Consider the following 12,394-nt stretch of genomic DNA (forward strand, 5'->3'; position numbering starts at 1 on the left):
CAAAGCCCTGGTGCTGTAGGCACACGATGGAATCTTCTGGTCTGTGGATTGTAAAAACCATACAAAAAGTGTAGTATCTGGGCTGGATAACGCAGTCCCTCAGCTTCCTTTGGCTGCAGGAGAGAGGCCCCTGGCTCCTTGCACTCCCCGGGTGAGGCTGTGCCTTACCCTGCTTCTTTCTGCAGCCCTCTGTGGGCTGCACCCACTGCCTAACCAGCCCCATGAGATGAACAGGGTATCTCAGTTGGAAATGCAGAAATCACCCACCTTCTATGTTGGTCTTGCTGGAAGCTGCAAACCGGATCTGTTCGTATTTAGCCATCTTGCCAGGTCCTCCGAAATGCAACACTCTTTATGTCTTTCTTTTTATATTCATCATCATGGGTGTAAGTCTGTTTAATTAGATTACCAGCTTTGTAAGAATGTCAATCAAGTCTTGTATTTCTATTTTGCTGAATTACTAATGCTCTCTTAAGCTCTCAATGCATGTCTAAGTCTTTTTTACTTTTCAAATCCATTGTAAAATATATAAAATGTAAAAAATGATAAGAAACTAAGATGAATAACACTATAAACTCTCTTCATTGCAAGTTGAAAATCTATTAGTAATCATACAGAATCACTGGTGGTAGTTTTCAAAGCCATGTTTATTGGAAAGTCTCTGAGACCACTGAGGGTTTCAAAATGTTATTTGGGAGTCAGAATTCAGTTAGAAGAGATTAAACTGTCTGTAAGAATCTACATGCCAAAGCCACAGTGAGCCGCAATTCACCAAATACTTGAATCAATGAGCTTCTGATGAATGATAATGAGAATACTGGATGAAGAACCATCCCATCTAAATCAAATATCAAACTCTACTCTCAGCTTCACACACATATCAAATGTGATATCAATTCCAAGATACAACTAAACATTCACATCTTAGTTCTGTCGTCTTTACTGGATCATGATAAAGATAATGGGTTTTCCAGTGCAGTTTTATAATAGCATGGAGCACAAGCACAAGACCTGTCTTTATTAGACACAGAGGATTCGTTCACCCAGTTTTATCTGAAGCAATGGAAAGATAGCAATGCCTTATTACAATGCCGTTTAACTTATCAGAGCTGACTCATGGCAGCTGTCCTCGCTCCAGGCCAGTTAGGTGGGTCAGACACTCAGGACCTGAGAACAGTCAAGGGGTGATGAAATCTCAGGCATTTTTTTAGGTGCTAAAGTTGGAGTTTCTACACTGGAAGCAATGGATGGTCCTAATAATACGTTTTATCTTAAGTATTAGTAAGAAGAAAAGACAAAAGCAGAAACAACAGTTTACATTAAAATCAAACTAGTTTTGAAGTCCCAGTGGCTCCAGAGGAAAGAGCTGAGGTAAGATAATGGGTGTAGAAGGTTTCCTAGAGGCCACTGGTCACCTTAAAACAAGGCTTCACTCTGACAATCCTTCAGGGGCTGTGGGGTCCACAGTCCTGCCTAACTTTTTAGACCCACACATCTGAATTCTAGGTGTGATTTTAGAATTTACACCCTGAGTGTTGTACATACAAAAGGAAAATATTTGATATGGCTATGAGTTGAAAACACAAGGAATGCTTTTCTCCTCCTAGGGACCTGTGTTTCTCTGCCAACTCAGCACTGTCACCACCTTGGAGTCAGACCAAGAGATCCCGTGTCTCAGAGGCTGGTGGGTCACACCTACTGTAATCCCGCCATCACCCAGTCTCGGGGCACCAGCACTCCCAGCTTATCCATGCACACATTCTGCTGGGGTAGGAGAAACAAGTCTATTTACCTCCCGGTCCAGAAACTTGCTCATCAGACTCCACTAAAACTCAGTCTTCAAGGACCAGAACTTCAGAAGACGCAAGTTAATTTCTAAAGAAAGGGAAAAGCTTCCTGAGGGCTGCTTTGACCTCCTTGTTTCTCAAAGTATAGATGAGGGGGTTGAGGGTAGGACTCAGCACAGTGTACGGCAGGCCAGCCAACTTGCTCTTCCCTGCGCTGTAGCCGGAGACTGGGCTTATGTAGGCGTAGAAGACAGTGGTGTAATACATACACACCACGGTGAGGTGGGAAGAGCAGGTGGAGAAGGCTTTCTGCCTCCCCGCTGCAGTCTGCACCTTCAAGACGCTGGAGATGATGAAGCCATAGGACGCGATGGTCATCAGGAAGTTCACTATGCCATAGAAAGCGTCCGCCAGGACAATCATGACCCTGTTGATGTAGGTGGAGCTGCAGGAGAGAAGCAGCAGCGGAGGCACCTCACAGAAGAAATGGGTAATGACATTGGGGCCACAGAAATCCAAGCGCAGCATCAGCCCCATGTGGATGGCCGTGTTGACAGTGCGGAGCCCCCACACGCCTGTGGCCAGCCCGCTGCAGAACGCCTTGCCCATCATGCTGCTGTAATGCAGCGGGTGGCAGATGGCTGCGTACCGGTCATAGGCCATAACTGTGAGGAGGAGCAGCTCTGAGGATGCAGCCCACGTGAGGAAATAAAGCTGGGTCATGCAGCCCGCATAAGAGATGGTGCTGTCCTCCCACACCAGACCCGCCAGTGCCTTGGGCATGATGGAAGAGGTGCAGATAATGTCCATAGTATCCAAATTGAACAGGAAAAAGTACATAGGGGTGTGGAGCCCAGGGTTGAAGGTGATGGCCAAGATGATGAGGACATTACCTGTGAGGGCTCCAGAGTAGAAGAGGAAACAGCTGAATAAGGGCACCCGGTATTCTGGGTGCTCTGAAAAACCCTGCAGGATAGACTCGATTACCAATGTCTGGTTACTCATGGTCCTTGGGCTGGAAGGGGTTTCTGGGAATATCAGGTGAATCTCCATCCACAGCTTCATGTGATTTCAGAGCTAGAGAGATAAACAAGAGGTGTCCTGGGGAGAGCTGCTCCTATGTCTCTTCCACACCTCACATCACGGCATGAATGATAGAGATGCATTAGGGCATGTTGATTAAGATAAACACCCCAACATTACAATGGAAAAAAGGCATGAACACTCAGGTTATAAAAAATAAATACAGTTGACCAGTTAAACTCATGAAGCATCATTCAACCTCAAAGACATGCAATTTAATCCATAATCCACTCTTGATCATCCATGAGTTGGCAAAGTTAGAAAAGCATGATATTGACTAGTATTAGAATGGCTGCAAAGATGCAGGCCTTTTAAAATATGTATTCCACTTGAGCCAGAACTTTCTCTTCCAGAAATGTATCCTAAGGAAATAATAGAAAGCATCCTGAAGGTGTCAGAGCAGCACTATTATCATAGTGGAAATTTAGAACAATGTATACCCTTAAACGTGAGTATATTATGGTATATTGATATAACATAAATGCTGTGCAATTATCAAAATAATGCTTTGGAAGTGTTTTACTGATGCTTTTAAAAAGAGAATGACATGTTGGGAGGCCAAGGCAGGCAGATTGCTTGAAACCAGGAATTCAAGATCAGCCTGTCCAAAATGGCAAAACCCTTTCTCTACTAAAAATACAAAAACTAACCTGACATGGTGGTGGTGGATGTCTGTAATTCTAGCTACTTGGAAGACTGAGGCAGGAGAATCGCTTGAACCTGGGAGGCAAGATTTCAGTGAGCTGAGACCACGATGCTGCACTCTAGCCTGGGTGACAGAGTGAGACTCTGTCTCAAAAAAAATTATTTTAATTAAAAAAGAGAGACAATGAAAAAAATACTAAAATAATGTGTACAATCAGATTTCATTTTTAAAAAAAAATTTAAAAAGCAGATTTGTTTCCATTGAAATTGAGGATAGTGAAAATTTTTAAATGAAAAAGTAAAATAAAATGTAAAAGCACGTTTGTATATGCACCTGTAGGAATACACTGGTGAGTGCTAGACCAGAGCTTGAACAGTGATTGTTTTCGCTTTTTAAATTTTTGCTGGTCTGTATTTTCTACTTTTTCTAAAAATGACTTCTCTAAAAGGCAGATGTGTCACACAGAATCCTCCTTACAACAGTTCTTCCATGGCTTCCCATTGCCAAAAGAATAAATGCTCCCAGCAACTTTTCCTGGATCCACCTCCTCTCCAGCCTTTCTTCCCACTCGTCTTAAAGCCAGAACTCCAGCCATGCCCTGCACTCATGGACTGGGTGACGCACCAAGTCATTCCAGGATTTCTTGATTTTGTTCTTGCCACTCCCTGAGCCAGGAATGCCCTTTTCTCATGAACCAGGGCCATCATCAGTCCCCTCTTTCTGAGCATCCCTTACCTGGGGAGAAAGGACCACTCTTTCCTTTGTGTTCCCTCTAATACTGACTTCTATCCTAGTATCCAATACACGTCACTCCTTGATCAGGTTACTCAACTGTGTCCTGTAAGGTTAACACATATGCCCATTTATCTCTGGATATCCCTTCTTGACACCCAGCCCCCTGCCTATCAGGCAGTGGGTAGACACTCAAATATGTGTGTTTAAATAATGCTAAAGAACAAGCTAGTATGAATAACAGCAGGATGACTTATATTCTTAAGATACCACATATTCTGTACAGCTCAAGATAAAAATCAGCATAGTGTACATTTAGTTTTTCCTTTTTGATTATTTATTCATTAAAAGTTAAGGAAGATGTTCATTTTTAAAATGAACATTTGGAAGATGTCCATTTTAAATATGTTCATTTTAATTCTGTTTTTGTCAAAATTCAAGAAATGTATTTACCAGTAACATATTAAAAGGTTTATACAAAATGGCCAAACATGATCTGCAGCTCAGGTCATATCACCTTTTAGTAAGGTAAAGATGGTTTTTTGAATAGACAAGCATAAAATCCCTATGACTCGGAGCAATAAGGCTATATTAGCATGGGGTATGATCAGAATCAATGGAAATGATGGTGTTTCATCTATGTATCTTCCCAGCAACAAGGTATCAGAACAACTCAATAATTTGAGTGGAAGTCACAAATACAATATGATTTAGCTGATTTCATTATTGTTTGGGACAAAAAGAGTGAATAATTATTTTTGCTCAGTATGAGTTGTGGATCTGAAGAAATAACTGTAACTTTATTTGCTCTTATGATGGCCCAGTGAGTGACTCCTCTTTAACTCCAGGGACAGAATTGGATTTTCTCCATCAACGTCCCAGTGTGAGGTTTCTGCATTTCCCACTGATGTCCTCCTCCCTAGAATTCTAGCCACCAGATTTATCCAGCCATCACGAGATCGTGGTGCACTCCACAGTGCACATTACAAATGCACCAGAGTCAGCACAGCTGCAGCTGTACCTGGGAGATGGCAAACACATCCATCACTGAACACCTACCAAGCAGCAGTGTGCAGGGTCTATCATGTATCCTTCCTAGAACAAGAAAACCTATTACAAAGGAAACCTTAAACACAATATCTCTCTTAACTCAGCTCCACAGTGAGATTAGAAAAAAACAACACTGCAATACAAATGGGTGTTTTGAACAGGTGCTGAGCACAAGGAAATTTCAACAAACATATTCACATTCAGGGAATAAATTAGCCCTCAAGTACTTACCCACTCACTGTGGTTTCCAGTACCGGAGGATTGTCTTCTCAACCAGCTGGTCAATAATGAGATCAAAGAATCAGGGCTCCGACCCTCTTTCCGTGAGAATGACTATAAGATTTCTTTAGAGCCTCAGCCAGTCATTTCTTCTGAAAATAACAAAGACCTTGCTCCCCTGAGTTTCATAGGGCATTTGCTTCAATTCTCAGCAAGCATTACAAGATTATTACTAAGGGTGTGAGGGAAAATAACACAATTTCAGGTAACAATTGGCAAGTTTAAATGCACACTGCATTCAGACAACAGGATGACATCTCACCAGCAGGCCAACAGGATATTCGAACTGTGGTTATTTTCCACATTTATCAAACCCTTGGGCACTCAAGTTTCTGAAGGGGGAAAAAAAGCATGTTGGATTATATTTATCACTTTAAAGAAATAACGATAATAGTCCTCAAAATCTCTGAAATTAAAAAAGTAATTTCATTGAGCATTTTCTAAAAACAAATTGTATTTTACATAAAATACAGTTTACTTGTAGTGATATTATATCTTTGTTCCAATTTATTGCTCATAGTTTCATAAATAGAAATTTTGAAAGATTTAATTAATAATGGAGAACTGGACTTATTTCATTATTTTTATCTCTAAAGCTGTTCAATGATTTTCACAGACACCATATTAATCTAATGTCCTTTTTTTATATATGAAGGTAGGCATTTCTATTGCAGACATGCTTCAAGAATAGAAAACTAAAAATCAGAACATGCCAGAATCACATATGTTCAGGGTCAAATCTGAAAGACATTTTGAAGATGACCTTGTCCAACCTATTGATTTGGAAAGTCATAAATGTATCTAAATAACTTACCCTGGTTACACAGAGTATTAGTGACACAGCTAGTATCTAGGCTCAAGGCTGTGGGACTACAGTCCAGAATTAATTGCTGTGTATTTTGTTGGTTGTTCCCATAAATCCAGCCCCACCAAATGTCAAAGAAAAGCCATGAAAAAGAAAAATCAACCAATAATTTACATGATCATATTTAAGGCTGGGGTGTGGAATGCAAACCCTAAACTCTCAGCCACATTTGGCATCCCACTTACCCTGTTGTTTTGCTACTGATCAAATGGCAGTAACACACAGGGAGAAATATTCAAATGTTAGTGACTCTGGGTCAACTCAACAAAAACCATTAAGTCTTTTATATAAGCAAATTAAGCAGAGCTGTGAGTAGAACTTTTCCCATTTTTTAAATGTCACTCAATCACCATCTTCAGAACAATCATAATTACCTTAAAAAATGATTTCACCTTTGTGGAGTGAACAGACTTTATGTATAGCTGTCCTCTCTCTGCCAAGCACAACTGAGGGTAGAAACATGGTGATGTTGAGGCAGTGTGCAACCTATGATAAGATCAATCTGGAGAGGACGAAGATTTCCTTCCCATATTTAAGATGGCCTTGCCAAGAATTTGTGATTCATCTTTAGCAACATTTGTCACTGCCTGTGGGAGACACTGGGGAGAGTTGTTCACAGCTGTTACTGTAAGTGGACCCTGAAGGAGCAATTAAATTAAGTGCTTCTTTACTGGGTACTTGCCTGTCATCTGGGTTCACAGAAAGGCCAATTCAGATTTCTAATCCAAATGTGTAGAAAAGGATGTGGGCCCAAGGCGGGGAGGAAGGACAGTGGGACACATTCTCTGTCCCAGCTCACAGAAACTGGGTCAGGGCAAACCCAGACTCAGGTGCTCAGAACGTGTCCACACCTGGGGACTGGAGAAAGACTGTCAGGCAAGCAACTAGCTTTTCTGGACTGCTATCCATGGAAGACGAGGCATGGAGCAAAAGTTTCCATGCTTCTCTGTATAAACCACCCTTACTAACAGAGCTGGCCTCTCCCTGTCCCTCATGAACCGCTTGGATCTTATCTCAACATGATCTCATTACATCCAGATCCCACCCAGATCTAACTCTATCTCCTCTACCAAGCCTTCCCTGACTCCCTGGAAGGAAAGGACCACTCTGTCTGCTGAGTCTCTGTCTCACTCAGGAGTTCCCCACCAGTCTCTGGAGGCAATAACATGGCTTCAGAGTCTTTCCAGACCTGAGGTAAGATCTCTGAAAGTTATTGGTCATGTGACTTTGGGTGAATCTCTTAACCTCTCCAGGACTCATTTATAGTAATGAAAAGCCTTACCTCCTTATCATAGTACCTAATACAGGAAAGGGGGTTGACAATATTTTATTTCCCTTCTCCCAATTCAGAATCTATGTAGATATATGTTTTTTCTTCCATATTAGTCAGCAAGCAGAGAGCTGACTAAATATCTATGGGTTGGCTATTTAAAGGCACTTCAAACAGTTCTAATTTTACTAAGCAGCACTAAAATAAACAGTTCATTAATGGTTTTGAGACTTTACTCTATTTCTTAAATAGCTGCAGAAACTTGTGTAAGTCCATAGTCTCTTTGAATCCCAATTTTTCAATATATAGAATGGGAATAATTATACCTACCTTCAGAATTTTTGCGGGGACTAAATAAGATGAGGTATATGAATCCATTTTAGAAACCATGTTAGCTGTCATTATAAATGGGTCATCAATAGAAATAATTACTCCAAAAAATTCTGCATTGGCAGTATTAAGCCCAAGCAGATTACCTTTATTTCAACAAAATAAAAGATCCTTGAACAAGAAATTCCCTTCCTATGATGTTAATAATATGTTAATCATTCAGGAATAAACGTGTGTTAGGTTAAAAGCTAAACTGTTAAAATGAAAAGACCCAAATATATAGTGGCTTCATTTTTTCTCTTTTGCTCAACAATCTGAAGACATGCGTAAGTTGTAGGGTAGCTTCCAGACTGATGGGGTAGTCTTGCTCCATTAAGTCATTAAAGGATTTAGGTTCCTCTCAAATCAATAATTCTTGATCTACGCAATGATTCTCTTTACCATAAAAGTTGCCATAACCTCTACATTTTAGCTTGTAAAAAGGGACAATACAGAAAGCTCAAAAAAAGCAATTTATTTTAAGCAAGTGAGGCAGATATTGTACACATAATTTCTGCTCATATTTTACAGGCAAAAATTTCATTACATTGCTTCACCTAGCTGCCAGGAAAGCTGGGAAATGTGATGAAGCTGGAAAGATATATGTATAGGAAAAAGGGAGAATGGACTTTTGGAAAAAAATTGATAATTGCCACAAATATGCAAGACAACTAGAGATAAGGGACTTAGGAGAAAAGACTGGAAGTAAGAATGAATTGTATATGTTACTCCCAAGAACTGAGATTAAAGGAAGAAAAAAAGGATGATTGTATACTTATACAAGAAAGAGGCAGGAAGTGAAAAGAACAGAGGGTGAAAGAGATAAACAAGCAATGACCAGTATTGAAAGTTAAAAGAGAAAATCAAGGACATGAATTTAAGAGTTCTAATATCCTTATGAGATTTCCAGAAAGAGTCACAAAGTGGTGGAACCCTGAAAAATTATGCAGAACCCCAAAAGTTCCCATTTGATAGAGAAGAATGCTTTGCAGATTTGTGGAATGACTGACTGAGAGTGGGCTCTGTGCTGTGAGATGCCTTGCTGGCCAAGGAAACACTTCGAAACTTGAAAAAACTTAGGAATCTAGAGAGTGTCATGAGGAGTCCTGCCTGGGCAAAACCACTGTTCAATTTTCCCAGGCCTATTCCTGGGAAAATTAAAAGGATTGCTATTAAAGCAATCCTTTTAATATTTTTTAGTTATTTCTATCACCCAGCCATAGCCTTGGGTACATTTCATATTTCTCAAGACATTCCCCTTCAACTTTTCCAACATATTCTCTTGGGGTTGCCTCCTATGTGCTTAAAAAGAGAAATACCATCCTATCAGAGCTCCTCAACTTCATTACTTGCCACCTCAATCTTTCTACATCTTTAACTTCAGTCTTGGTTGAGTCCCACCCTCTGTGCTTGTTCTTGAGAAACAAGCAAAAGAGCTAAGAAAGGCTTAGAGCAAACTGGTAAACATTATTCTTTTCTTCTAGGTATCCATATTGCCACAGTATTGATATAATATCCATACTAGGCATAATTTGCATACCAGATATTCAAAGAAGTAGGAGAATATGGCTATAGTGGGAAAAATAAAATCAACTCAGAAATGACAAAAATAAGATAACTAATGGATACATAGTTGTCATACAAACAGAGGAACAATAAACACTGGGGCCTACTTGAAGGTGGAAGTTGGAGGAGGGAGAGGAACAGAAAAACAACTATTGGGTACTAGGCTTAGTACCTGAGTGATGAAATAAGATGTAACGAACTCCTGTGACATGAGTTTACCTCCATAACAAACCTGCACATGTACCTCTGAACCTAAAGTAAAAGTTGTAATAAAATAGAATAGTTGTCATAACTGCATTTCATGTGCTCAAGAAGCTAGAGAAAAGACTTAGCATATCAAATAGAGACAAAGAAGATACAAAAAGACCAACAAAATTTCTAGAGATGCAAACTACAATGTCTGAAATTAATAATATATTGGATGAGATTAACAGTGGATTAGATATTGCAAAAAAATTAGCAAATTAGGAAAAAGTGTAATAAACCTGCCCAAATGAAATAGAATTAGAAAAAAAATAAGAACTGTGAGAGAGCTATAAGACAGCTTCAAACAGCCTATTATACACATAATTAGACTTCATAAGGGCATGAGAAATGGGAGAAGAACAGAAAAAAATTTGAATGAATAATGGCTACAATTTTTCCAAATGTGATGAAAAATATAAACCTACAGACTTAATAAGCTCAATGAACCCCAAGCACAATAAATACGAAGAAACTCACACCAAGCCACATGACTAAAATCAATAATAAAAATAAAATCTTAAAAACAGTCAGAGTTAAAAAAGCACATTAAGTACAAAGAGACAAAGATAAGAATTACAGAAGACTTTCTATATAATCAATACAAGCAAGAAACAGTAGAGAAACACTAAACGGTACAGACAGGAAAAAAAACTGTCAATGTAGAATTATACACTCACTAAAAATACCTTTTGAAAATGAAGAAAAAATATTTCACAAATATAAAAGTTAAAGGAATTCATCATCAGAAGATGTGAACAACAACAACAAAAAATGTTAAAGAAAACCCAGAGACCCACAATGAGACACACTATAACCAAACTGTCAAAAGTCAAAGACAAAGAGACAATCTTGAAAGCAGCAAAAGAAAGTAACTTGTCATGTAAAAGGAAGGCTGTAAAATTATCAGTGGATTTATCAGCAGAAACCTTTCAGGCCAGAAGGCAGGGGGATAATATATTCAAAGAGCTGAAAGAAAAAAATTTCAACCAAAAATACTATATCCAGCAAAACCATCTTTCAAACATAAAGGAAAAATCAGACTTTCCAAGATGAACAAAAACTGGGGGAGTTCATTACCGCTGGACTTGCTGTAGTGTCTTTCAAGTTGAAACAAAAGGATACTAAATGGTAACATGAAGTCTTAAGAAAATATAAAACTCTCCAGTAAAGATAAATATATGGACATATATAGAGACTCTACTATGCAATTTTGGTACATAAATGCAGTTTTAATTCTTGTGTAGAATTTACAAGACAAAGGCTTAAAAATGACTATAAATCTGTGTTAATGAATATATTATATATGAAAAGGTAACTTGTGAATAAGTAACTTAAGGTGAGGGGAGGAGATTTGAAGAAATAGTTTTTGGACACAATCAAAGCTATTCTGTTAACAGTTTAAAACAGCTTGTCAAACCTTTAAGGCATTTTTACAATCCCTATGGTAACCATAAAATATCTATAGAATACAAACAAAAGAAAACAAGAAGGGAATCAAAATGTCACCACAAAAAATATTCAACAAATCCAAAAGAGGTCATTAAGAAAAGGAATAAAGAACAAAATTTACAAAACATACAGGAAACAACAAAATGACAAGAGTAGATCCTTCCCTATCAGTAATTACTTTAAATGTAAATGGATTAATCTCTTGGATCAAAAGATATAGACTGGAAAATGGATTTGTAAAAAGGATCCAACTTTATCCTGTCTACAAGTGACAGGATAAAGGACCCAACTATATCCTGTCATTTCGATCTAAGAAACACATATGCTTAAAATGAAAAAAAAAGGAAAAGTAAACGCCATGCAAATGGTAAATAAAAGCAAGCAGAAGTGACTATACTAATATCAGACAAAATAGACTTAAAGTCAAAAATAGCCACAAGACAAAAAAGTCAATTCAGCAGAAAGATATAACAATTACAAATATATATACCGCTAATACCAGAGTTCCTAAATATCTTAAGCAAACATTGATAGATCAGAGAGGAAACATAAACAACACAATAATGGTAGGAGACTTCAATTTCTCACTTAAAATAATGGCTAAAACAGCAAGGCAGAAGATCAATAAGGAAATAGAGTACTTGAACAACGCTATAAATAGTGCTAACAAACGTGTGCAGAACAGTCCCCCAATAAAACCAGAATATATATTTTTCTCAGGTGTACATGGGACATTCCCAAAGATAAATCACACGTTATAACACAAAAAGTTTTAACAAATCTTAAAAGATTGAAATTATACAAAGTATCTATTTTGATGAAAATGACATAAAACTAGCCATCAATAGCAGAAGTAAAATGAAAAATTCACAAATATGTTAAAATAAAACAAGAGAGTTTTCAACAAACAATGAGTCAAAGAAGAAATCACAATGGAAGTTAGAAAATATGCCCATGTCACATGCAGAGACATACATAGGCTCAAAATAAAGGGATGGAGGAAGATCTACCAAGCAAATGGAGAACAAAAAAAAGCAGGAGTTGCAATCCTA

The 12,394-nt window shown here is 38.4% G+C and overlaps 1 protein-coding gene and 1 pseudogene across 2 annotated transcripts in view; both read right to left on the reverse strand.

The window, feature by feature from the left end:
- Positions 1–12,394, reverse strand: part of LOC105517731 — a 731,019-nt pseudogene that overhangs the window by 119,585 nt on the left and 599,040 nt on the right. The window lies entirely within an intron of this gene.
- Positions 1,869–12,394, reverse strand: part of LOC105517695 (olfactory receptor 13A1) — a 20,412-nt gene continuing 9,886 nt past the window's right edge. Inside the window, exons 2-4 of the mRNA XM_011950315.1 lie at positions 5,811–5,909; positions 5,530–5,669; positions 1,869–2,864 (exon numbers count right to left, since the gene is read on the reverse strand). Coding sequence (XP_011805705.1) covers positions 1,869–2,852 — 984 coding nt within the window. The 5' untranslated portion in view covers positions 2,853–2,864; positions 5,530–5,669; positions 5,811–5,909. The remainder of the gene's footprint in view (positions 2,865–5,529; positions 5,670–5,810; positions 5,910–12,394) is intronic.

This window comes from Colobus angolensis, unplaced genomic scaffold (assembly GCF_000951035.1).
Source record: "Colobus angolensis palliatus isolate OR3802 unplaced genomic scaffold, Cang.pa_1.0 Scaffold306, whole genome shotgun sequence".
NCBI lineage: Eukaryota > Metazoa > Chordata > Mammalia > Primates > Cercopithecidae > Colobus > Colobus angolensis.